The sequence below is a fragment of the Podarcis filfolensis genome, assembly GCF_964270895.1.
Source record: "Podarcis filfolensis genome assembly, chromosome: 16".
Classification (NCBI taxonomy): domain Eukaryota; kingdom Metazoa; phylum Chordata; class Lepidosauria; order Squamata; family Lacertidae; genus Podarcis; species Podarcis filfolensis.
In genome coordinates this window covers 14554196-14581458 of record NC_139620.1, presented here as the reverse complement: position 1 = coordinate 14581458, position 27263 = coordinate 14554196, and the positions used below count along the sequence as shown (strand labels likewise).

The 27263-nt window shown below is 51.3% G+C and overlaps 1 protein-coding gene across 1 annotated transcript; it reads right to left on the bottom strand.

The window, feature by feature from the left end:
• PYGM (glycogen phosphorylase, muscle associated) lies at positions 1-26994 on the bottom strand. The gene is made up of 19 exons (XM_083592013.1): positions 26564-26994; positions 18625-18726; positions 18383-18461; positions 17221-17456; positions 16190-16301; positions 14868-14950; positions 13236-13379; positions 12341-12433; positions 10858-11004; positions 9673-9836; positions 9383-9497; positions 8350-8451; positions 7089-7236; positions 5826-5884; positions 5277-5418; positions 4436-4643; positions 3432-3566; positions 1460-1526; positions 1-695 (listed from the first exon to the last, which is right to left on the bottom strand). Exons 1-19 carry the CDS (start codon positions 26804-26806, stop codon positions 543-545), a joined length of 2532 nt encoding a protein of 843 aa, XP_083448139.1. The 5' UTR covers positions 26807-26994; the 3' UTR covers positions 1-542.
• Between the last annotated feature and the right edge of the window lie 269 nt (positions 26995-27263).

The following is a 27263-nucleotide window of genomic DNA, read 5'->3' as shown; positions in this document are numbered from 1 at the left end:
TAGTTTTTAAAACCTTTATTATTATTTTCATCCGGTATGGCGCCCTCTCCCCTCCAGGAGCCATGTTGCCCCATTTTGACGAAACAGGCCAAGTGCTGCTTTAAAAGTGAGGAGATAAAATCCCCCCTCCCTACCCAGCAATACATCTCTTGAGGATAAAAATGGGACAGGGAAGCCCCCTTAAAAAGCAGGGGAGCCATAGACACCCCTCACCCTTTAAAAAAAGGAGGGCTTCAGGAGCAGAGATGGGTTGTAAAATCAAGGTGTGGACCACCCTTAAAATAAATAGCAGAGCATGGCAGGAAGGGGGGGGGGGAGAAGGGGGACTGGGCCGAATTGCCTGCCCACAGCTCCTATGGGGCAGATTCTAAAATGGGGAGAGGGGGAACCTAGACAGAAAAACAATCTCCTCCGTTGACCTCCTTCCCCCTACAAGAAAAAGTGATTGTACATTTGGAGCCAGATGAAAAAGGGGGGTGGGGGACCCATTGATTTTGAGCTGCCCCGTTGAAGTTGCTGATGGCACATGAGGGGGGGGTCCTTCACTCCCGAGGCTCGTCAGGGGCGGGGATCTTTTGGCGGCTGGGCTCAACACCCCAGATTTCACGGGCGTACTGGGCGATGGTGCGGTCGCTGGAGAACTTTCCGGAACAAGCAATGTTCCTGATCACCTTCTTGGTCCACTCCTTGGTGTTCTGTGGATGGAGATCAAAGCAGCGAATCATGAGAGGGAAGAAGGGAGCCTCCCCCCCCCCACATTTCAGTGTGTGGGCACCTGGACACCCCTGCCAACGTGTTCCCAAACCATTGGAGAGGACCAGCTCTAGGGGCCTCCTGCGGCCAAAGGTTCAGTTACGAGGATTTCCTTTTAAAGTTGGGATTCGTATTGCTATGAGTTTGTGGGTACGAGACACCCTAAAGCCCTGGGTGTAATAGGTGTTAGAATTTAATCATCTCCGCCGCTTGGCCTCCCTCCTCCCACTCATCTGCTTCAGCTTCTGCCTCTGATTCTGGACTTCTCTCTGACACCGACTCTCCCGGCTCACTAAGCCCTGTTGCCTCTTTGCAGTTTTTTCCTCTGACCTCTCCTTGCCGCAACTCCCCGGGCTCTGAGCCTTCTTCCCTTGGGGGTTCCCTCCACCATTCCTCTTGTGTCCAACCAGTGCATGACACTCCCTTCCTCCACCAAGAGTCAGTTTGAAAGACAACGCCAGTGTTTTAGGTTAGGGTTTTAGGACTGGAGTTAAGAGTTATGCAAGGGAGATGCCAAGCAGCAGGCGGGGTGACAGTCAGAGAGCAACGGTTGAGGTCTGCTGGAGACTGCTTGGCTTCCCTGTCATTCAGCACATCTGGCATTGACACCTGATCTATGAAACATACATGCACACAGCAACGGTCCTTTTTCACCAACGCCGTCCCCATCCCACCGCCATTGGGCATGTGGGGGGCACTGCCTCACCTTATAAAGAGCATTGACCTTTTCTTGACATTTGATGTAGGACTCGTAATCGGCAAAGACTTTGAACCTACAGGGAGGGGAGAGAAGCATAACAACGCAATTCAAAGCGGTGGCGATGGGTTGCGCATTTATTCAAAATCCAGATAAAACTCTTTCATTTAATTAATCTGACATAATTGATGGACTTGATCCAGTGGTACCAGCTTTTCAAAGTCCGATAGTCATTTAATACCTCCAGTGCTATCCCTGCTGCCCTCTTGCCTCTAAGCGCAAGCGTACACACACACACACACAGTCACTGCCCCCCCAGCCACTAGGGTAACAGGAGCAGCCACAAAACAACTCCTCTGCACGCACGCACAGAGAGAGAAGTATCCAAAGTACAACCTGCAAGCTGACAAATCACACCCAGCAAATCCCAGCAAAGCCTGTGGAATCATAGAATTGTAGAATTGCAAGGGCTCACAAGGGTTGCCTATCTGTGATGCAACGCAGGACTCTTTTGCCCAAGGTGGGGCTCAAACCCACAACCCCGAGATTAACAGTCTAAGGCTCTACCAACTGAGCTGTCCCAGGAGTTACAACTATAGGCTATCATGACATTTGGGAAAGTGTAAGCCATGAACAGTTTCCACACCCACGGAGGGCCAGTGCTGGGAAAGATGAAACATCAGCTCAGGAACGGGATTTGGAGGGGATTGCTCTTTCCCACCTCCCTCGGCCAGCCAGTGCCACTTTAGGCTGCCACCTGCTGGGCAAATAGCGGCCCTAACAGAAGACCATGGGGAGATGGGAGTTTTTCCACTTTTCTTTAATTAACTATAGGTGCATTGGGGGGGGGGCACTGTTATTCAGACCAGAAAATAGAGGGAGAGGAAGCTTCTCTCTTCCCAGCCATGCCAGGGAGAAAACTCCACCCCTACCCAACATGAGCTTAGAAAAAATGGTTTCATAGCCACTTTTTTGGGCGGGGGGAGGATTATCTTCGTCCCAATAAGGATCCCCCTCCCCATCCCATGTGCCACAACCCATGCGCCACAACCCATGCCTGCAATTAAAACAAAAGGTGAAAGGTTTTCCCCAAAAGGCACAGTGGAGTTGAACAAAAAGAGGATTAAACAAATTCACTGGCCTCTGGGTGCCAGCTGGGCATCACAAGTGAGGAGAGGGGGCTGTGGCACTCGGGTTCTGATGGGGGGCATCTGCTGGGTTACTGGGCAAAACAGGATGCTGGACTAGATGGGCAAAAAACAACCCAACACAGACTTTGGTTCTAAGCATTAAGCCCAGGAGTGAGGAGCCTCGGGCTATTCCACACACACCCCTGCCCCCCAAAAAGTTACAGGTAATGGCAGGTGTGGGGCAGGCAGAGACACAGCCCACAACTCTTAGCCCACAGCCAGTCCCTGCAGGAAGCCAGCTGGCTGGCCAGACTTCAAAGGAGCACCCAGGACTCCTGGCAACCCCTCCCACACCGCCACTGCTTTGAAGTCTGACCTCATTGCTACATCAGGTGATTGGCAGGTGGGTGGTCCTCCCAGGATAGCTCAGTTGGTTGAGCACGAGGCTCTTAATCTCAGGGTGATGGGTTCGAGTCCCAGGTTGGGCAAAAATATTCCTGTACTGCAGCGGGTTGGACTCGATGACCCTGGTGGTCCCTTCCAACTTTACAAGTCCACACCTGTTGAATCTGGCCCATGAAGGGACAGGGGAGATTGAGATCTTGCCCACCACTGAGTGTTTGGTCCTGAAGCTTCCCTCTCTCAAAAGGTGGGAAAGGATGCCTTGTGATCAGCGCACAGGCCAGGTTCGTTTCATTTGTTTGCGGGGCGGACAGGGCGAGACGCACCTTGAGCAGCAGAGGCACCGCAAAAAGAGATGGAAAGGAAGAATTTGGCAGCGCCGAGGCCTCCAGAGGGTTCTGGCAAGCAAGGCAGCAGCACTCCCCCACCCCAATGCCCAGCCGTCTCACCTGTCGTGATACATGAGCATGTTGACAATGTCCTTAAAGAGGTCTGGCTGCTTGGGAGAAAAGAAGCCGCTGCTCAGCTGGTCAATAACTTGCTTCAGCTCAGGGATGTGGTCATAGTAGTCCTTGGCACAGTAGCTGCAGGGCAGGGGGTGAGGAGAAAGGGTAGAATTTAAAGTGGAGCATGTGTAAGTATCCACATCCTCCCAGGCCTTCCATATGTTCTGAGGTCAGGATAATGATTTCAGTGATGCTGTGGCACCTCTAGCACCAGTGGCAGTCTAGCCCTGAAGAGTGCTCACTCATGAACAACATCGGGAGAGGCCTACTGTGCTCATCTCCCACATCACCTTCCCAGGAACAACAACAACAACAACAACAATTTATTTATTTATATATACCCCGCCCATCTGGCTGAGTTTCCCCAGCCACTCTGGGCGGCTCCCAATCGAGTGTTAAAAACAATACAGCATTAAATATTAAAAACTTCCCTAAACAGGGCTGCCTTCAGATGTCTTCTAAAAGTCAGATAGTTGTTTATTGCCTTGACATCTGCTGGGAGGGCGTTCCACAGGGCGGGCGCCACTACCGAGAAGGACCTCTGCCTGGTTCCCTGTAACCTCACTTCTCGTAATGAGGGAACCACCAGAAGGCCCTCGGCGCTGGATCTCAGTGTCCAGGCTGAACGATGGGGGTGGAGACTATCCTTCAGGTATACAGGACCAAGGCTGCTTAGGGCTTTAAAGGTCAGCACCAACACTTTGAATTGTGCTCGGAAACTAGTGAGTTGCTGTGAGAAAGAGGGGAGCTGGACTAAGATGGGTCTGAAACTATATAGGCATTTAAATCTCCAACAACAGGGCTGGCCTTTGCCTCCTTGCCTTCATGGTACGCCCCTTTGAGCACTTTGAAATCGCAGCAAAGGCCAGAAGGGCGGGCAGAAGAAGCCCAGGAGCCAAGGAAGGTCAATGGGGCCCAGAATGAGCAACCCCAACTGGCACACTCACCCCTTCCTGTCCAGCTCGTCCACGTCTTCCACCCGCATGCCGAAAATGAAGAAGTTCTCCTCGCCAGCCTCCTCGGCCATCTCCACGTTAGCACCATCCATGGTGCCAATCGTCAGTGCCCCGTTCAGCATGAACTTCATGTTCCCGGTGCCAGAGGCCTCTGTGCCAGCTGTGGAGATCTGTTCCGAGAGGTCGGAGGCAGGGACCACTGCAGGGAAAGCAGGAGGGGGGGTTCAGTGGGGAGGCCTGGGGTTGTCACACAAAGGGGCAGGAGAAGCCCACCCAAGAGATAGGGAGATCTTCCTCCTTTCCAGCCTATGTCAATCACAGACAGGCTCATTTATAAGAACTCCATCCCGTCGCGTTTGCATATCCATCTGCAAATTTCGTTTGTGTGTGTGGTGGTTGTTTTCAATCCCCATGATTTTTTAGAAAGTCAATGCAGATTTTAATCTGTTTCATTACTTTAACTTTCTGAAAGCTTTTAAGACTTGTTTTTAATTTTTCTTATTGACAATTTCAATCTTTTTCACCTGAAACCACTTTGAGGTTTCTTTGTTTTAAAAAAAGCCATCAAGCAGCGTACAAATTTTACGAAATAAAAAATTTGTGCTAAAATATATTATCACAAAATATACTGAATTTTTTTTTTATGTTGATGAATGCATTTCTAAACACATTCTAAAATATGCATTGCGATGCGTCTTGGTGCGCATTTCAGGCAGAAGCCTTCATCTCAAATTTCGAAGGATAATGACATCCCAACCTCCAGGTGAGCCCAGGTGGGGTGAAGCTGGTCAGCTGACAGAATCCCACAAGCCCACCCTGGCCCCTGAGTTACCTTTTTCAGCCAGCGAGACACGGTAGTTCTCTAAGAAGATGACCTTGAGCCGATCTCCGATGACAGGGTCGTGATTGACAATGTCCCCAATGGACGTGATGAGTTTGATGATCATCTTGGCCATGTGGTAGCCAGGGGCAGCCTATGGAGAAGAGGAGATTTAAGATGGCCCTAACAGGTGGGAGAAATGGGCCAAAACTTCTTGTTGCCATCCATCTGTCTCAAGGGACAATGGAGTGCGCCTCCGGGGGTGAAGTCAAACCGCTGCCTTATCTATGCCAAAGTGACCTCCCTGGGGCGCAAGCCTGGGCAGGGTGTATGGAGGTCCTGGGATGCCCAGACGACAAGGCCCCCCTCTTGGTTTCGCTGATGTGGTCCAAAGGAAGGCAGAGCAAGGCATTTGGCACCAGCTTGGCTGCAGGAATTGCAGGAAGGGGGCATATAAGGCGCCAACCAACCCTTTCCTTCCTATCTGCCCCACCCCTCTCCAGACTTGCCACCCTCACCCATACAACAGCCCCCCCACCCTGCACCGCTCATGGCTCTCACTTTGCCTCCAATCATGATCGTCCGTGGCACAAATTGCTTGTTTGGCTCCCTCTTGATCCCTGCAGGGAGGAGAAAAAGGTGAAACAAACAGCGACACTCTGGGACCTCCTGCCCCAGATTCAGGGAGTTGCAATGCCCCCACCCCTGCAATGTCCCCACACCAGATTTCACCAGGTTGCCCAAACTCTCCCTCTAATGCTTGGCAGCAGAAAGGAGGTAAAGGAGGTTCTTTCTGGCGCTGCCCCATCCCAGCTTTGGGGTAGGAGAGGCCTAGGGCCACAGAAGGGGGAGAGGGGAAACCAGCCTTCCCACAACCCCCATTAATTAACATGACAGCATTAATTAACTTCACAGGCACCAAAGCACTGGTGGAAGTCTTCCTAGCCAGTTCGCCTGAACCCACTGGCTGTAGCCAGTGTTGGAGGACAGTATCAGTGTGTATGTGTCCATGTGTGCTTCCCAGACAATGCAGAGCCAACTTCTGCACATGAAATTGTGCAGGCATCAAAATGCCTTGGGCAAGCCCTCATCAGCCCCCGCTCCCGCTGATTCTTTCCGCATTTTTAAAAACAATAAAACACTGCACATTATTTTAAAAAGGTAAAGGACTCCTGGATGGTTAAGTCCAGTCAAAGGTGACTATGGGCTTGCGGCGCTCATCTCGCTTTTCAGGCCGAGGGAGCCAGCGTCTGTCCACAGTCAGCCATTGCCATTACAGTCGTACCTTGGTTCTCAAACGCCTTGGTACTCAGACGTTTTGGCTCCCAAATGGAAGTGAGTCAGTTTGCGAACATTTTTGGGAAGCCGAATGTCTGATGCAACTTAGACAGCTTCCAATTGAGTGCAGGAAGCTCCTACAGCCAATTGGAAGTCGCACCTTCATTTTCAAACAGTTCCAGGAGTCGAACGGACTCCCGGAATGGATTAACTTCAACAACCAAGGTACAACTGTATAAGAGAACAAGGGAGGTGTTCATAGTGAATTCTGGCACCTCTTTTTCTAGAAAAGTAGCACTGCTCCTGCCTCTCCTTCTCTCTACAGCACCGCCCCCCTTCTCAGCCCTTCCAGGAGAGGAGGGGGCTGGTGACCACTCAACTCAGCCCCCTCCCTGGTGGCTGGAATCAACGTGGAGCCGCCAGTTCCCAACCCTAATCCAACCAGTCCCAAAATGCGGAAATTAGGAGTTTGCGGGTGGGCGTCCCCACTTCCCCCAGGGGAAGGGGACATCAAGGGGGTCAGAATAGGCCGAGCCCCCTACTCACGGTTGTAGAGTGTGATGATGTGGAGGCAGTTGAGCAGCTGCCTCTTGTACTCATGAATCCTCTTCACCTGGATATCGAAGAGCGAGTTGGGGTTGATCTTCACTTTGTACTCCTTCTCCAGGTAGGCAGAAAACTTCAGCTTGTTCTCCTGATGTCGGAGAGAAGCCAGAGGGGTGTGAGTTTTCCCAGAGCACACCCCCCAAAACACAACTGTGGACGCAAGAGAAACACCACAGGGCCCAACCCGTTTTACCCTGTTGTAAAATCAGTTGATTTAACAAAAGGGATATTGCTGCTTACTAGAGCAAGACTTTTGATTCCAGATTCTCAAACTGCATTACATCCCCCCCAACCCCTATCCAGTGACTCTCTTCTGCCAAAGAGGGGGGCACATTATTGGGGGGCACCAAATACAGAACAGGACAGGGTGAGGGACTGCATAGCCCGCAAGTGACCTGGACCGGGACATCCCAATTTTTTTATGAAAAGAGCACAGAGGCCCCCCAAAAAATCGCTTTTTTCCAGGCCCGCGATTCTGTGCACTGCCTCCAAATGCGCATTTGCGGGCAGTGTGTGTGAAAAAAGTACTTTTGGGGGGCTGGGGGAGTGCAGTGCAAAATCACACAACCAGAAAAGAAAAAACCATGCAATAGAAAAATGAGAGAGAAAGAATATGAATCAGCAAAACGTAAATATGTGATGAACTATGTCCTGTATTGACTCAATACAGGACGCAGCATTTTACATTGAAATACAGGACAATCCTATATTATACAGGATGGGTGGCAACCCTACCCTCACCTCTGAGTGTCAGAATGATTCCCACTGAATTCCAGTGAAGGACCACGAACCCAACCTCTCCCTTGGGAAAGGAGGCAGTCCGCCAAACAGGCAGGAGTGGGATCTTCTGGGCACCAGCATAGCACGAGAGGCTTGTTACAGTTTACACACATGCGCTCACAGAGTGTCAGGGTGCTGCTGACCACAGCCCCTTATGGTGGATTGCATGACTGCAGCTTCTTCCCGGGGAAGGAATCTCCAGAGCGGCTCCACCCACCCCAGCCGCCCATTGGTTCATCCTGGGCAGGAAGGAGGATAAAAGGACTTCCTTCCTTGGCAGTTGAACCTCCCTTGGGCAACACAGTCTACCAGAGCTCTTGTGTGTGCCTTGAATGTTTGGCCTTTCAGCTCCCAGGTCCCGGCTGTTTTTCAAACTCCTGCCACCAGCCCAGCCCTAGTCCATGGACCCCTTATTCCTCACCTGTTTGACTTTTGCCACGTCCCGGATGAAACCTTCATCTTCCACAAAGTTCAGGAGTTTCTTCAGCTGATCCAAGTCGGAGATGTAGTCTTCCCCAATGCGCTGGAGGAGGAAATGGGAAGAAAAACACTCACCACAAGCCCCCCAGGAAGTGGGGAGTGTGGGGCACGCACCCTCTGCAACAGCAACCAGGAGAGGCACCCCCTCCTCTCCCCTCTGTGCTGGCTGCTTTCCCTCACCCTTCCTGTCCTAACAGTAAGATTTACAAGGCTTCACACAAGGCCAAACCTATCCCTGGTTTTCAACGCTCTGATCAGGGAAGGTGTGAAATAATAATTGAAAGCACCACCAAGCCACATGCAGAGGGTCTTTCTGATGTGCCATGTAAGAGCCACAGCCAGCTCATCTCAGGACCAAATGGGATGTGACAGTTAGTTGCAGGAGTGCCACTGATGGGCACGTGTTTTGTTATGGAAACCTGCAAACTGAGAGGAATCTTCCCTTAAAATGCAAATAGCAGTCTTTGGGGAGGCAGAGAGAGAAAGGGTTAAATTCCACACACACATATACTTCGAACGCAGCAATTAATGGCAGGCCCAGTTTGGCCATCTGATCTGCCATTTGGAGGAGGGGTCCCTTAAACCAGAAGAAAACTAGCATACAAACTCAAAGGTATGGATGCAAAAATTAATTTGATTCTATAATGCCAAGTGGAGGGGTAGTTAAGAAGAAATACAATGGCATTTTAGATCCAACAGATTTCAAAAAATCAATACTTCCACCTTTACACACACACACACACACACACACACACACACACACACACACAGCCTTAATCCAACTGTAATTGAGAATGTTGCATTAAAATGCCTTTGAAGAGACTAAACGTCCATATTTTGTGAATCAAATGTGGGAGCCGACCGGCCCAAAATTCTTTGTTTGTTTTTCAAGTGAAACCTCCAAGACTTTGCATTTGGCCAAATGGGGAAAATAGCAAAGCCAGCAGGGATGGCCTCATCCTGCTCATCTTCACCTCAGCAATGATTTCAGCCAGCCCTGGGTTGCACAAGACCAGCCAGCGACGGGGGGTGATGCCGTTGGTTTTGTTCTGGAATTTGTGTGGCTCAAACTCATAGAAGTCTTTAAACCTGGAAGAGGAGTAAGAGGAGAATTGCAGTTAGAGGCACTTGTGGAATTTGATGGACCAACACTCTGGCAGTTTCATATGTTCATACCAGCCACCCAACAATGTGTCATGGGACCAGAAGAGGGCAGGAAAGGGAAGGGGGGTGAAGCCTGCCTGTCGTGGGGCAGAGTACCTACACGGTGGCCTTCAGGATCTCGGAGTGGATGCGAGCCACGCCATTGACAGCATGGGAGCCCACGATGCAGAGGTGGGCCATGTTGATGCGCTTGACGCTGCCTTCCTCCACCATAGACATGCGGCGCATGCGGTCGAGGTCCCCGGGGAACTTGGCATAGACTTTCTGCAGGGACAGAAGGGCGCCCCAAAGAAGACATTAACACCCATTCCCATTTATAGGGCCCACCCCCTCCCTGCCATCTCTGCTCCAAGCCCAAAATTTCAAGCACAGATCCAGGGTTTGAATTAGAGCAGGGTTTCCCAAACTTGGGTCTCCAGCTGTTGTTGGACTACAACTCCAATCATCCCTAGCTAGCAGGACCAGTGGTCAGGGATGATGGGAATTGTAGTCAGCTGGAGACCCAAGTTTGGGAAACACTGAATTTGAGGAAGTGGAACCAAACCCCCCCAACCATTTTGCTTTTAAAATGCCACCGGAGAGAGAGATGATTTAGCAAAAAGAGTGGGGATAGTTTTCTGTTGCCCAACAATTCAGGCACTGACTGGAAGTGTCCTGAGGGATGCCTTCCTTACTCAGCCCTTGAGCTCCTTCCCCAGAGGTAAATGAAGGGCCAGGGCCAGATTAAGACCTTTAGAGGCCCTACGCACCTGAAAGATTTTGGTGCCCCCATATATACCTATTTCAAAATATGAACAATAACAACACGCAAAATATAATTTTTATTTTTCAAAATGAAATGGAACCCACAGTAAGATGGAAAATAATGTTTGTGTACCTGCACTTTTATATATTTGAAAATAATTATTTTTTCCATTTGCAAAACCTTTGATCAAATCTTCAAAAACAAATCTTACGTCACATATCTGCTTCTATACATAGTGGAGATAAGGCACCATCCAACCTGTTTTGTTGCAATAGTTGTTCTGTTGGGATTTTTTACTATACTTCAGCGGAGAAAGTGAATGCTCAGATGAGCAAATTTGTGGCCATTCATGTTAAAAATCCGTCAACGAGGAATTTCTGCGGTGCCCTCCTTCCTCGATGCCCTAAGCACATTCTTATTTTGCTTAATAGTTCATCCAGTCCTGGGGAGGGTGCTGGGAAGGCTCCTCCCAACTCCTCACCCCCCTCCACCCGCCCTCAGTGGCCTCCCTTCTCTCCCACCCGGGGCTATTGAACTCACATCGAGGAAGCGCTGGTTGATCTCATAAATGATCTCCAGGTGGCGGGGCAGAAGGGCCTCAAAGAGGTGGACAGGCCAACGCTCCAGAGCCTCTGGCAGCACGGTGTGGTTGGTATAGGCACAAGTTCGCACTGTGACATCCCAGGCCTAGAAGGGACACAGAGAGAGACTGAGAGAGAGAAGCAGCAGCAGCCCTTGAGCCAAGCTGGACCAGCTCAGGAGGATCCTGCTGCCTGATCGATTGATGATGGCTCTGCAGGGTCTTCAAAAGGGACTGGAAAACAGTGATGGAGAAAGCAGATAAGAGAACCCCACCCCACAATGCAACCCCTGGGGTATCCCTGGTGAGGAGGAGCACAACCGTGAAAGGGAGACCCGGTTAAAAGCTTGTTTCTAACAGGACTGCCTCCTGTTTCCTTGACATGCCCCTGGAACAGGAGGACATGGGCACAGGCCAATATACCCTTTCAATACCGCTACTACCAACAATGTTTTTTAGAAAGGCTGTTGGGAAAGGAGCCCAAAGTAAAGCCACCCTCCCACCACACCCCTTTCTGCCCTGCTGGTCCAGGCCTGACCAGGCTTTTGATTTCGTGGTTTCTCTGCCCACCTGGTAGGATTGCAGGACCTGAGACTTTCCCAGGGTTTCATTTCAGCCAAAGCTACCAAGGGGAAGGGTCTGTGTTGGATCCTAGGGTTCGTTTTTGGAAGGGGTAAGCAGAGGCACTCTTTGAGCACCCCCAAAGAGCCTGTCCCTCACATCGGAGCAGCTGCAATGAGCCCCCAGGAGCTGTCCTGGGATTATGTGGAAAGAGCCAATTCTCCGGGCATCCCTCCTATGGGAAACCTGCCTGGATCCCTCTCTCTGCCTGCCTGCCAGCGAGCCTCACTTGCCGAGCGCAGGGGTCCTTTAGAGAATGGGTGCTGGAGCAAGAGAGTGCTCAAGCCACCAGCTTTCCCCTGCCTTGCCTGACCCCTGCCTGGGACCCTCACAAGATGAAGATGCTTCTTAAATATTCTTGCATTCTCTGAATGTTTATTTTTGTAGGGAATGTTCTTTGGCTTTTTAGCAGGAACACTGATGTGTTGGGTTTTTATACTGCTGAAAGGTTTTGAATTTGCATCGTTTGTAGCATTTGCATTTGCATGATTGTATTTTTGTGTGTATCTGTATTTGTGTGTATCCGGGAGGGTTTTGGCCTGACAGGCAGCATATAAATAAACAAGAACATTAACATAACATTCCTCTTCCTGCTGTCAGAGTTTCCTTTGGCTGTTGGGTCTCATTTCATTTAGCGCTCGGGTCATATAAATGCATTTTATGATTGTGACTTCATTGTCGTTTTAAATAGTCATAAGCTGCCTCCTCATGAAAAGGCGGGCTAGACATTATTTACATAAATAAGCTCCGTGGGGAAGGATTTCTGCATCCGTCCACCCTGCTCTGGCACCGTCCATTGCTTAGAGTCCAGCAGCTCCTCACCTTGTCCCAGTCCAGCTTCTCAATGTCCACTAAAACCCTCATGAGTTCTGGGATGGCCAGAGAGGGGTGGGTGTCGTTGAGCTGAATAGCAACCTGGAGGAGGCAAGGAAAGAGAATCAGGTAGAGAGGTCAGACTGGAGAAATCAAGGCCGCCCTGTGGCTCCCTTCCCTTGGTGCCCTAAGCACATGATTATGTTGCCTTAACGGTTAATCCAAGGGACGCGCGTGGCGCTGTGGGTTAAACCACAGAGCCTCGGACTTGCCGATCAGAAGGTCGGTGGTTCGAATCCCCATGACAGGGTGAGCTCCCGTTGCTCGGTCCCTGCTCCTGCCAACCTAGCAGTTCGAAAGCACATCAGAGTGCAAGTAGATAAATAGGTACCGCTCCGGCGGGAAGGTAAACGGCGTTTCCATCCGCTGCTCTGGTTCGCCAGAAGTGGCTTAGTCATGCTGGCCATATGACCCGGAAGCTGTACGCCGGCTCCCTCAGCCAATAAAGCGAGTTGAGCGCCGCAACCCCAGAGTCAGCCACGACCGGACCTAATGGTCAGGGGTCCCTTTACCTTTTAATGGTTAATCCAGCCCTGCTCCCACCCCATTGCAGAGTCCCCACAGGAGGGAGGAAGTGTAACTGCCAGGAGCCCCCCATTTCCAGATGAACCTGGCTCTCCCTCTGGCCTCTGCACACTCCTGAATGAAAACAGGCAGGCGAGGGAGCAAGGGAGGCCAGCTGCCGATCCTTGTCACCGGCTGCCACTTCTGCTGAGCCCAAGGGACAGAGAGAAGCAGCAACAGGCACGGAGGAGACATTGGCAGGCGACTGACAACAACGCTGGCCCCAAACACCAAGCCAGCTTGCACTCCAAGCCCCCGTCAGAGAAACCAGCCCTGCTACCTTGTCTGGGAAGGCGTCGAAAGAGGTGCGCACGGGATCGCGGCTGCCAAACTTGGAGGACTTGAAGCGGCGGATGATGTCTTGCAGCGTGGCAGCCACAACAAAGTACTCCTGCTTCAGGCGCAGCTCCTTGCCCTCAAAGAACTGCAGAGGATGGAGGCAAGGGGAACCCAAAGGTCAGCACAAGGAAGGCAGGGGAGGAAGGAAGCGAAACTGCTGGGAGCCCCCCTCCCCCCCATTCCCATAAGCAAAAAGATGAGCATTGTGGCAACTTAAGAGCAAAAGCCACATTTGTTTTTAAGACACCACAAGATGACTGCCCAGCCCCGCAACCTACTCAGTTGCCATATTTTGAAGAGCAAAAAAGAGGCCACATTTGCCGACTTCTGCTTTTAACTACAGAATGCTATGATGACTCTCATTTAAATACCCCTACTGGATGTAGGCTATAGACATTTTGCCAAATTTTAAAAATCCGCCCGGACAGATTTTACTCCTGAAAAAGAGGACATGTTCAGGAAAAAGGGGACATATGGCAACCAGACCTGGAAAAGAGATGTATCCTAGAAAAGGAGGACGTATGGCAACCCTAATCTGAAGTTTGTCCACGTCTCTCAAGAAATTGACAGGTGCTGCCCAGGATCCCATTGGGAGCCAGGAGTCCTGGGTTCTAATCACTCCCACTCTACCAAGAGGCAAAACAGCAGCAACAGAGGTGGAAAAGAGAAAGACCTTTGGAAGTAAGGCTCCCAGTCTGTACCATTTCACAATGCATTTGTTCCGTCTTTCAGCAATGTGATTTCTCACTATAAAGTTTACAACGTGTTATCCTGAAACATTTTTTTGCTGTGTCTAGATCCAGCCTCAGAGGCAGGACAGAAAGCTGGAGGAGGGGCAAGAGGCAGGCTGCTAAAGATTCCAGGGAGTCTCCCCCCTTCTTCTGCAACCAGCTCCCCTCCCAGAGAAACGAAGAGGGCGGAGCGAAGAGAGACAAGGTGAATAAGTCTCAGATTGCTGGGAGTGGTGGGAAGGCAGGGTCCTTCAGTCGTTGCAACTGCCTCATTGGGACAAGACCTACCGGGAAGGGTTGCTGTGATCACGACGCCTGCGCTGTTTTGGTTTCTTTGAATAAAGAGGTAACTTCACTGACACCAAGTGTTTTTTAATGTTCACCTGCTCCTGACTCCAGCTCCTGACACCAGGTGGCACGAGAGAAGACTGGCTGGGGGCTCAAGAACAAGAGCGGGGAGCTCTGCTGCCCTGCCTGCTGCCTGGGGAGGTTGCCCCATGCTGTCCAATGGTGGGGCTGGTCCCTGTCTCCTTCTCCCCCTCCTCTCACTCACACTGCTGCTCTGGAAAGTAACGCCTGGGGAGAGGCACACCACTTTTATGCTGGGCCGTCCCAGAGAATACTGGAGACCACAAACTGGGAGCACCTGGGCTTGGTCCTTCAGCCAGCACAGGTAGGAGAAGAGGGCTCAGAAACCGCCTCAGACTTTTATTTTCTTCTGCTCGCTCTCATCATGTGTGGTATCAGATGCAAGTCTAGCCTCTACATTAGTCTCCCCCCCAACTCCCTGAATTTCTGGAACATTCTCTCACACATCAGGAAACTGAAATTCCAGAACTTACGTTGTCGTTGGGATACAGGACCCGGGAAATGTTCTCAGCCAGGTTTCTGTCCAGCACTGCCTGGATGTAGCCACCGACATTAACTGGGAGAGAAAGGGAGAGATGCAATCTATTCAAATGGGGCAAAAGTTATACAGAAGCTGCCTTGGAGGGGGCTGGACTAGATGACCACCTGTGTCCCTACCAACTCTATAGTTCTATGGTTATAAGTCAGCCTGTTTCTCTAGCCAGCTCAGTGCTGCCTGCGCTAACCAGCAGGGGCTTTCCCAGCCTGACCTGGGGGTGGGAACTGAACCTGGGACCTTCTGCATGCCAAGCAGGTAAGCTCACAAAGAGATGGGAAGCCACCTTAGAGCAGGTCACCCAGCCCAGAGCATGGTGCCTGGGTTCTCCAGGGTGGTCTCGGGCAGGAAGAAGGGGGGCCTTTCCCATTACCTGCTGGCACCTGGCTCTTTTCTTAAGCGGAGAGATGCCAGCAGAGGTTCTGCATGCCAAGCAGGTGCTCTGCCAAAGAGCTATGATGGTCCCTCCCCTATGTGAGGTGCAAGGAAACCTCTAAGGATGTCCTGCACCCACAAACACTGCAGAGTTCTTGTCAGTAGCCAAACACACACTGAGAGACAGACATATGGAGTGAGCGAAGAAGGAGCTTCCTGTCTAGCAGGCATCGATAGGCTTCTCCTCCATTAATTTGTCCAGTCCGCTTTTAAAGCCACCCAAGTTGGTGGCCATCGCTGCTTCCTGTGGCAGGGAGTTCCACAGTTTAGCTATGCACTGCATGGAGAAGGACTTTCTTTTATCTGTCCTGAATCCAACATTCAGCTTCTTCGGATGTCCAAAGTGTTAGGAAGAGGAAAAACTTTTCTCTATTGACTTTCTCCAGATCTGAAAGGCAGGAAGCTGCCCCACACTGAGTCCACTGTCTACACTTACAGGCCCCGGCTCTCTAGGGTTTCAGGCAGGGGGTGTTCCCCGTCCCATGTGGAGACGCCAGTGGGGCTTGAACCCAGGGGACCTTCCGCATGCCAAGCAAACGCTCTGCCTGCTGAGCCACACAAGGCCTTCTCGGTAGTGGCGCCCACCCTGTGAAACACCCTCCCTTCAGATGTAAAGGAAATAAGCAGCTATCCTTTCTTTAAAAGACATCTGAAAGCAGCCCTGTTCAGGGAAGTTTTTAATATTTAACGCTGTACTGCTTTTAACACTTGATTGGGAGCCGCCCAGAGTGGCTGGGGAAACTCAGCCAGATGGGCGGGGTATAAATAATAAATTATTATTATTATTATTATTATTATTATTATTATTATTATTAATCCACTTACAGTCCTTCAGGTTGAACTCGTTGGGCGCCCGAGCAGACCACAGCCGCATGGTGTTGACGACGTTGTTGCGATAGCCGGGGACAGGGGTGTCGTAGGGGAGGGCAAGGACCACCTGCAAGGCAAGGGAGAGGGTTCTGAACTGGCCTTGGGGCTGCCTGCTGAGCACCCACCATCCCAGGGGCTGCCTGGGATGAAGAGGGGCACAGCAGCAAGACCCCCACTCCTGCAAGAGACTAGGAGGGCCTAGGAGCAGGGAGGGCGGACCTCAAGGTTGCCTTGGTTGGCCACTGCCAAGGGCACAGGCCCAAGGGGTGCGTACAAAAATTGCACCTCTCCACTCTGGCTCGAAGTGACTAGGAGCTCACCCACTCGGCTGCACACTGCCCAGGCTGCTCTGGGCACAGGAATCTGGCCGCTGGTGTGGGCCGTCAGAGCAGCCCTGGAGAGCCCCCTCCCCAGTTGGCTGGTGGTGCTATTTAAAGTGTGGGCAGAGCACCAGCAGAGCTTGGAGGGAAGAAAGAGCAGGAGGCAAGAGTTGCAGGAAGGGGGGGGACGCAAGGAAGGAGGCAGAAGGGAAAGGAAGGAGGGAGGCAAGAAGGCAGGCAGACCGATGGAGGAGGAAGTGGAGGAAGAGAGCAGAGCAAACCCAACCTTGATGGGCGTGGAGGAAGTCACTGGCAGAACGCGAAATGCAACAAAAAGCAAACCTATTGAGTTTTAGGTCCATGGTCTCTCCAGGCTTCAGAGGCACAAAATTCAGCTCCTTGCCAAGGGCCCAAATGAGCCTTGGCCCCCCTAGCTATGAGCTCAGCACCATTTCTGGCCCCTGCAAGCCACACCAGGGTGCATCTGTGCACATCTGAGCATCCCCCCCCCATATTTGGACCGGGGAGGCAGAATTCTTATTGTTTATTAAATTTCTATGCCACCCTTCATCCGAAGGTCACAGGACGGTTAAGCCATATAAGAACACAAGAATACAAAGCAAATCTACCCCCACCTTCTGGTACCCTCCTCTCATTCCTACTGACCTGGGTGTCTACCCATTTCACGCCATCGTGGTCATGCTGGACGCGGCCGTAGAAGTGCACGGGGATCATGTACTCTGGGCGGGCCTTCTCCCAGGGGTTCCCATAGCGCAGCCAGTCGTCAGCCTCCTCCACCTGCCAGCCCCCACAGATCTTCTGGTTGAAGATCCCGAACTCGTAGCGGATGCCATAGCCATAGGCTGCCAGGCCTAGGGTGGCCATGGAGTCCAGGAAGCAGGCTAGTTGGAGAAGGAAAGGAAAGGGTTAGCGGAGCCAAAGGGGGTTTGGGCTGCATTCCTCTAGGGCTTCCACAAGAATGGATGGATTGGTTGAATTCAAATATATGCCACTTCCCGACAACGGGCTGCTGGGCCTATAGCAGCTTACACCAAACATTAAAAGTGTCCAAATACAGAGCATTGGAAATACCATCATAGGATATGTCAGTATAGGACTAATTTAGCCAGCTAGCCCTGGTGATCATCTAATGTTTATTGGATGGATTTCCCCCCTAAATTGATTTTTGAATTCTGAATTTATTGTTATTCACATTTTATACTGTTTTTTTGTTGCATTAATTAAGTGCTTTAAATTTGTCGTTAGCCGCCCTGAGCCCAGTTTTCTGAACCGGGAAGGGCGGGGTATAAATAATAAAATATTATTATTATAATTAAATTTTAAAATGCGAAAAAACATCAATTTGGCAAACACAAGGGAAAAGGAGCAAACTTATTTTCTGCTGCTCTGGAGGAGAGGACCTGAATCAGTGGACTCTTGTGACAAGGAAGGAGATCCCGACTAAACATTAGGAAGAACCTTCTGGCAGTAAGAGCTGTTTGACAGTGGAACAGACTCCATCAGGAGCTGGCGGACTCCCCTTCACTGCCAGGGGTTCTTTAACTCTGATTCCTGCCCTGCAGGGGTTGGAATAGATGCCTCTAGGGGTCCCTTCCCATTCTATGATTCCATGAGACAGCTGTGTTGGGAGGAGGAGGAGGAAGACTCTCAACACAGGAGTGCACTCCCCCGATGCTCGGCAGCAACAGGAAGGCCACGGTCATCCTAGGTCATCCTAGCCCCACCGGGAGATGCTGCCAGGGAGAGAGAGGTGCTTGCAAAGCAGGGACTCAGCCACCGAGTGGCAGCCCCTCCTCTGATGGCTCACCTGCCAGGCGCCCGAGCCCTCCGTTACCCAGGCCAGCATCTTCCTCGATCTCCTGCAGCTCTTCCATGTCCAGGCCGAGCTGTTGGACAAAAGGAGGGTGCAGAGGGGAGAGGGGGTTGAATTAGCTCAGGTGGGGGTGGGGGGAAGCCCCCAGCCCCAAGAATCTCCCAAGCCTCCTTGGCCCATCACCACCAACCACCTTATCCACACACACACCCCAGGCCCCTTGACAGGCCCCAAACCTGGTAGGTGGCTTCATCGCAGGCATTCTGCAAGGCCAGGTTGACCATGGTGTTCTGCAAAGTGCGCCCCATGTAGAACTCCAGAGACAGGTAATAGATGCGCTGCAGGAGGAAGAAGATTGAGGAGGAGTTTGGGAGGAGCAAAGGTGGACCTGTGAGCTTGTGTTGTGTTTACGGGAAGAAACTGTGCGTTGCCGTCTCCCACGGAGAGGATTAGATTTGGATTGTTGTTCTTATCACCATTGCGTTGCTTTTGTTGAACAAGATGTTGCGCCTTGGTCACCTTTGACTGTTGTTGTTTCGAAACACAATAGATTTTCTTTAGTTCCGCAGATATAAATATGGCACTGAGAACAATACTTTTAACTCTTTTTGAAATAAGTATTATAGTAAACTAGAGCTTAGTACCAGAAAAAGGTGGCTGGCAGATTTAAGAACTTAATTCGTTCTGGAGGTCCTTTCTTAACCTGAAACTGTTCTTAACCTGAGGTTCTGTTCTCATCCTGAAGCAAAGTTCCTAACCCGAGGTACTATTTCTGGGTTAGCAGAATCTGTAACCTGAAGCGTCTGTAACCTGAAGCATCTGTAACCTGAGGTACCACTGTATATAACTGGACATATATAATAATTCCATAATAGTTTACATCATCCCCAGTAACGTATCCGGGTGACCATTTTCTTGTATCTTATTTCACCAAGGCATAACAAACATGCCCCACTTTTCCAGAGGGGCTGTTGCGAACTAAAGCCTAAACCACCATTGCTCAATTTACTGTGCCTCATTCGTGGCAGTGAGACTTTGCCATGCAGGAGGGAAGAAGCAAATTCCTTGAGGGTCTGAGTGGTCAAGACTGGAGGCAGGATCCCGCTCCCTACTGGCTGAGGGGCTCTGGGGAGCAGCAGAAGAGCCCCACTGCTTTGGGGGCACTCAAGACATGCCCCTGGCATGAACTAAACACTGGTAGAACTCCCTGATGCACCAGCAGAATGCTACACGGGTGCAGCTGGTCCACCTGCCAGTGGAGAAAGCAAGTCATGGATGGGGTGCAGGGGGCAAGCAAGGGCACAATCACTTATCTTTAAAACGCTTTGTTCATTATTGGCATAATGACGAGCCCTCTTCTTCAGCGGATATGGCCCATTTGTTTTATAGCTCATCAATACCAGATTGACTGTATCATTCCACACGTCGGCTCCGAAATAAAGACTCAGTGTGATCAACACAGCTAATCCCAGGTAAGCACGTCTAGAACTGCAGCCTTATTTCACAATTTGCATTTCTGTTTCATGATTTGGAATTTGTAATATATAAAGCCTGCCTGAGCCACTGGCTGAAAGCAGCAGCTGTGAGCCACACAGCCCCTATTAAACTGCCTTATACCAAATCAGGCTATTGGCTGATCTAGCTAAAAAAAAAAAAGGGGGAGGCTCCAGTCCTCGCAGTTTTGGATAAAAGGCTGATTTACATAGGGACACAGTGAGTCATGCTATTGACCCATATAACCTCCACGTGTTATTGGACTACAGCCCCCATCAGAGGCGGACTTAGGGCAGTGTGACCAGTACTTTCGCACTGGACACTGAGCCTAGGGGGCGCCGCAGCTACAACATAGTGAATTGAGCAGAACGGAAGGCGAGAGGTTGGAGGGACCAAATTTTGGCCTTGCACAGGGTGCTGCGGGAATTTGAAAGACCCAAGTCTGCCGCTGCTTCCATCACCCTGGCCATTGGCTGTGCTGCCTGCAGGGGCTGATGAGAGGTACCACATTGCTTACCTCTGGTCTACACAAACTTGCAGCAGCTCTCCAGCCTTACAAAAAGAAGTCTTTTCCAGCCCTACCCAGGGACTGAGCCCAGCCTCTGCTGTGTGCCAGTGGTCCCTCCTGGGAGCACAGGAAGCTGCCTTGTATCAGAACAGGCAGCTTGTCCACCTCGGCCTCCAGGGGTGACACACAGACCTTTTATCTACTCACCCCTGGAGATGCCAGGGATCAAGCGTGGCCCTTTCTGCCCGCCTGCCAAGCAGGGGCTACAGGTCCCTCTCCTGACAGTTCCCCTCTATTCTACCAGGAACTTAGGCGGTAGCTGTGTGGCCACCTCTGCATTGCAAAAAGGGAGATAAAGGCAACATCTCTTTTTGGATGTTATAGGTGCAAATTTAGAAATATTATAAGTTACATAGAAAAGTAATGCATCACACCAACGACAGACCAGCCAGCCTATGTGCCTGCTCGGCTGCTCTTTATATTGCATTCAGTGCTATTTTAATAATAAGGAGGAGGAGGTGGGGTGCTGGAACTCACTATGAACACCCCACTTATAATGGCAATGGCACCCACCTGAGAGGTGCCAGAACTGAGTTCTGGCTGGGGGGGGGGGAGCCCTGATTGCATTTCTATCCCACTATTTTTCAGGAAGAGCTCAAGGTGACATACATGGTTCTTCGTCTCCTCATTTAACTCCCACAACAACAACCCTATAAGGTAGGTTAGACTGAGAAGCAGTGACTGAGCTCAAGGTCACTCCCCACAGAGCTTCAGGCAGAGGGCCTTCTCGGTAGTGGCGCCCGCCCTGTGGAACTCCCTCCCACTAGATGTCAAAGAAATAAACAACTACAGTACCAGACTTTTAGAAGACATCTGAAGGCAGCCCTGTTTAGGGAAGCTTTAAATATTTGATGGATTACTGTATTTTAATATTTTGTTGGAAGCCGCCCAGAGTGGCTGGGAAAAGCCAGCCAGATGGGCGGGGAATAAATATATTATTATTATTATTATTATTATTATTATTATTATTATTATTATTACTTCATGGCTGAGTGGGGATTTGAGCCTTGGTCTTCCAGGTCCCAATCAGACATTCTAACCACTAGGCCACACTGGGTTCAAGGCTTCCACCCACTTTCTGCCCAGCTGCTCGCCTTTCTTGCAGTTCTTTTAGATTTAAACAGAACTTGGAAGAGGACTGTCCTCTGTGAGGTAGAACACTCGGCCACATGGTACTTGGGGGGCCAACCAGCCATGGCTGGGTTCAGCCCACATGCAGGGGAACAACAGGGGTGGACTGGGAAAGGGTGTTATAAGGATGGAGATAATGTAAGCAAAGCTCTCTGAAGTTTTAGAAAACAACACATCAATGTATTATCTCTACCGTATTTTTCGCTCCATAAGACGCACTTTTTCCCTCCTAAAAAGTAAGGGGAAATGTGTGTGCGTCTTATGGAGCGAATGCAGGGGGGGCAGGCAGGAAAAGCCCCCAAGAGCCGCACACAAGCTCCGTGCAGCTCTTGCGGGCTTTTCCCCAGGAGCGAGAAGGGACTGACGCGGCCAGTCAGTCCCTTCTCCCTCCTCGTAGAAAAGCCCGCAGGAGCCGCGCACTCCTTAAAGTTGCGCAGCTCCTGTGGGCTTTTGCGGGAGGTGGGGGAATTGCCATAGTCGTGCGCAGCCTCTCCCAGCCGGAGAGGCTGCGCATGGCTAAAGAAGCCAAGACAGCAAGCAGGATCCATCCCGCTCGCTGTCTTGGCTTCCTCTTTAGCCCCGCGTAACCTCTCCGGTCGGGAGAGGCTGCACGCAGCTATGGCACAAGCCAAGACAGCCAGCGGGATGGATCCCGCTCGCTGTCTTGGCTTCTTTGCTCCTTGGGGCTGGGGAGAGGGGGAATAATATATTTTTTTCTTGATTTCCCCCTCTAAAAACTAGGTGCGCCTTATGGTTCAGTGTGCCTTATGGAGCAAAAAATACGGTATGTAGTATTGTGTCAGCATTGTTAGAGGGGCTTCAATCTGGCAAGCAGATCCCACCTCCTGATAAGCCCAGCCTCTCCTCATCTGGATCAGCCTGTGTCCAGTAAGGAATGCCTCTGAGATATTCAAAAAGCAATGTGAGATAGATAGATAGAGATGATAGAGATAGAGATAGAGATGGAGAGAGAGAGAGAGAGAGAGAGAGAGAGAGAGAGAACAGGCAGCAAAACTTTAGAAAAGTTTGCCCTGTTTTAGGGCACATTTTCTTTGGGGGCAAAAATAGTTTTAGTTTTAGTTTGTTTCTCAATAGCTGGCTGACACAGGTCAGCAACAGAGAAGCAGGCAATACTAGTAAATGTGAGTTTATTTGCAATGCTATCCTAATCTCGATTCCTGGATATTTTGGGAACTGGGTAGAGTTACTGAGGCTGCAGCCCTAGGCACATGCGCTTAGCACGTAAGCCCGGGTTGAGGAATGAACGCAGAAGGACTTTGCTTCTGAGTGAAGATGCACTAGATGGTGCTGTTAGGGGGGAGACAGGCACTCTGTACATGCTCAGAGGCACCCTGCTTTCCTACTCCTACATATATTCTGTCGCTCCACTTAAAGTGCTCATTGCAGATCAGTTCCCCGCACTAAATGTGCAACCAGAAACATTTCTGAACAGCAGGATTCCCAGTGTAGTCAATGCCTGGGATAGGACATCCTGCACCAGCCGAACTCTTGGCATTCTCCAGCTGAGTGCTTGCAAAATACTCATCCCCTCAAGAAGAAGCTCCATCTAAGGAACCTTTGTTGGTGCCCAGGTTTACTACCACGACTTACTAACCATTAGCAGAACTAATTTATTTATGTATACATGTGGTCTACAGCGTACCATTCCTCCAGTGAGTTCAGCCCTCCTTGAATGCATACGCGTACTGCAGATACTATTAGCTAGCTTGATTTCTCTGAGTATGGACCCTTACATAATCAAAAGGGCACCAACCATCCAAACTAAGGAAGTATCTGCAGGGTTGGGGAAATGCAGAGTTTGCAGAAGTATAGAAAACATTTATTAGAGACCCCACTCTGCAAAAACAAAGAAACAAACATAACCACAGCCAAATAAGAACTGTGCACGATATAATCAGAATGCTATTGGAGGGGGGGACCCAAAGGAAGGAAAGAGAATGTGCTGGAAGATGGCAGAGCTGATCGGCTGGAACCCTGAAGTGCAGCACATGCCACACTGCAATATTTTGTTGCAGGCTCCCTACTACTACTACTACTACTACTAATACTACTACTACTACTACTAATACTACTACTAATAATAATAATAATTTATATTCTGCCTTTTCTCCATTGAGCTTAAAGCAGTTTGCAGGGTTCTCCCTCAATTTATCTTCACAACAACCCTATGAGGGAGATTAGGCTAAAAGAGAGACTAAGGTTGCCCAGTGGGCAGAGTGACTGAGTAGAGCATGGGTAGGCAACCTAAGGCCCAGGGGCCAGATCTGGCCCAATCGCCTTCTAAATCCGGCCCACAGACGGTCCAGGAATCAGCATGTTTTTACATGAGTAGAATGTGTCCTTTTATTTAAAATGCATCTCTGGGTAATTTGTGGGGCCTGCCTGGTGCTTTTACAGGAGTAGAATACGTGCTTTCATTTAAAATGCATCTCTGGGTTATTTGTGGGGCATAGCAATTCATTCATTTCCGCCCCCCAAAAAAAATATAGTCTGGCCCCCCCACAATGTCTGAGGGACAGTGGACCGGTCCCCTGCTGAAAAAGTTTGCTCACTCCTGGAGTAGAGGTTTGGAGCAAAATCTCTCCTGTCCTCTGACCACTCTGGTCCTCAACTTAAAATAAGAATCAGTGTAAATTTACTGCAGCAGCAGCAGCATCGTGGCTGCGTGAGAGTGACTTCCCAGCAGTGACAGATGAGACCCAGCCTCCTCCACACAGCTGGAATGAGCAGAGCCGGAGTCCAAGGCAGGTCACCTGGTGAGCTCTGGGTGGGATCGAGCCCCCTTGACATTTCTCACTCCATGAATCCATGTCCTCAGGAATGACTGTGGCACTCTGAGCATTCTCAGAGGCACGCCTATTATTTGTTGTTTCATACGTCTCTAATTCTTAAACCCCTCTCTGTAAATGGGGGGGGGGAGCGCACAATCTGGGTTTCTTTGGAGAGCTAGCAGACGTGAACCAAAGAGTGGAGATTGCAGGGAAAGAGCAGATTTTGGCTAAACATCAAGGGAATTTTCCTAATAGGAAGAGCCCTCCGCCAGTGGGGCAGCCTTGTCTCAGGGGGGTCGTGTGTGCTCCCTCTCCCTTCCTCTCCTTTGCTAGAGCTACTTAAGCAGAAACTGGGCAACCAGCCACCAGGGATGCCAAAGTCCAGCTGGCACCCTGCACTGAGGTAGGGGTTGAGCTGGATGACCTCCCAGACCCCCCTTCAGACTCTCACATTATTTGATTCTACGTCCTGGGACTCAGCCACAGCACTGGTGTGGTTGCCAGCACAAACTAAGCCCCTTTTTGAGATACTGGGAATGAGCAGCAGGCAAGGAGGCATCACAAAAGACAGGTGTTTCCTCTGGCAGAAGGAACCTGTGGCCAGGTACCCCTCCAGAACCAGAACGCAAGGCCCACCACCGCTGCTGCTGTTCCTCCACCGGCCGGCTGACCTTTCCAAGCTCGCAAGCCGAGACCGGCCCATCTTGGGTTTGCTTCTGCCAGCTGTATCTGGTGTCCTTCCCCCGGAGCCCTGGTGCTGCTGACACAGGCCTATCCCGAAATTAAATGGCAAAAGTTCACAGCAAATGTCAGGCTGGGCTAAATTTAAAGACGACGGGAAGGAGCTGCCTCCCCTGGCCAGGCCCATCCCTTTGTGATGCAGAGAGAGGGAGGCAGATACCTGGAGACCCCACCCCCACCCCCACTCCAGCCTCTGGAAGGCTGAAATTGGGGTGGGTGGGGCAGATCTCCTGGATGTTCAAATGCACCTGGGTGTGCGGAATGAAAGTTAGTGGGGGGGCTGCTTTGCCTGGTCTTTGAACCTGAAACCAAGTCAGCTTAGTGACCCACACAGAATATAAACTATGGAACTCCCTGCTGCAGAAGGCCACCCACATGGATGACTTTAACAGAGGAGTAGACATATAAATTGAGTGGGGGGCTGTTGATGGCTGCTAGCCATGATGGCGGAAGGCAGCAATGCTTCTGAATACCACTGGATGGAAACTGGGGGTGGGGGTTGTATTCCTTTCCCTCACCTGCCACCTGAGGACTTTCTGCCTGCAAAGCTCAAACGAAGGGCTGGAGCCTTTGGGTGAAACACCTGCTTGGCATGCAGAAGTTATCCCCTAACAGACCCCCAAACAGAAGGGGTTTTGCCCTCCAAGCTTCAGGTGGGCGTCTTAGGGCTTTTGGGCCCTTCATCCCGACCCGCGGATGGGAGCAGGTGGCCGGCCTCTCTCTCTCCCGCAGGCGGCGGGGAAGCGTCTTAAGCAGCTATTAATACCCCCGACCCAAGACTGGCTTGGATACCCCGCCTCCCCTGTCGCCCCGCCCTCCGGAGGGGCAGCTTCGACACCTGGAGCCACGGGGAGCGAGAGGCCGGAGCTTGCTGGAACCCAGACATGCAAAGGGCACGGGGGGAGGGGGGGTCCGGAATAAGACACCGGGAGGAGCGTGGGGGGGGGGGAGAGAGGCTGACACCAGTTTGAAGAAGGCACGGAGTGCGAAAGGTCAGGCAGATGGCAGACGCTCCACAGACAGTACTTGAAAGAGCACCCCCCCAAAAAAGCATTCCCCCTCCCCAATTCTTCCTCCCAGGTCACCGTCTAGTCTCACTGAAGGAACGGAGTAAACTCCTTGCTCCCTCCCCCAGCCGACTTTGGAGGGGGGGGCAACCCTGAGCGGACACCCACACCCCTCCACCGGCCCAGGTAGGGGCGCCAACTTAAATAAAATATGGGGGGCAAGTAAGCACCGTCCCGTATATTGATCACATGACGGAGCTCACCCATACTATTTGAATGTCAATACCCATCAACTTGTGGGGGGACTCAAATATTTGGGGGGGCGCCTATGGGCCCAGGGTCCTCCCTCGGCTGGGGGCCACCAGCCCCTCCCCCCTCCGGACCTCTCCCCCCTCCCGCGCTCCTTTGATCTTCTCCTCCTCCTCCTCCTCCTCCTTCCCACCTTGGGGTCCTTCTCGTAGTAGTACTGCTGGGTGCGGATCCATCGCCCGACGAGGTGGTCGCGGACGGTGTGGGCGAGGGCGAAGTAGTAGTCGCGCGGGGTGGCGACGTTGCGGTCCTTGACGAGGGTGAAGTGCAGGTGCCGGTTGAAGTTCTTCTTCAGGTCCGTCACGTTCTCCACGCCCGCCAAGCCCCGCACGCTGATCTGCTTGCGCTTCTCGTGGTCGGACAGTGGCCGAGACATCCTGGCGGCACGGAGAGTGGCGCGGAGCGGGCGGCTAGGTAGACGGCAGGAGGAGGACTCGACGGGGCGGGCTCCGGGGGCGCTGCGCTCTCCGCTTCGGCACCAGCAAATGCGCCCCAAGCCCCTCCCCTGGGGCGCTATTAAACCCCCGGCCCCTGCTGCATTATTCAGGAGGAGGGGGGAAGGACCGCCCCCTCGCGCATTCGACCCCGCCCACGCGCCCAGGGAATCCCTTGCGCCTCCTACGCCTCCTGGGGAGAGAGAGCCCAGAGGCTGCAGCTCTGAATCGGGAACCACAGTCGTACCTTGGTTCTCAAACTTAATCCGTACCAAAACCAAAGCTTTCCAAAACCAAGGCACGCTTTCCCATAGAAAGTAATGCAAAATGGATTAATCCGTTCCAGACTTTTAAAAACAACCCCTAAATCAGCAATTTAACATGAATTTTACTAACGAG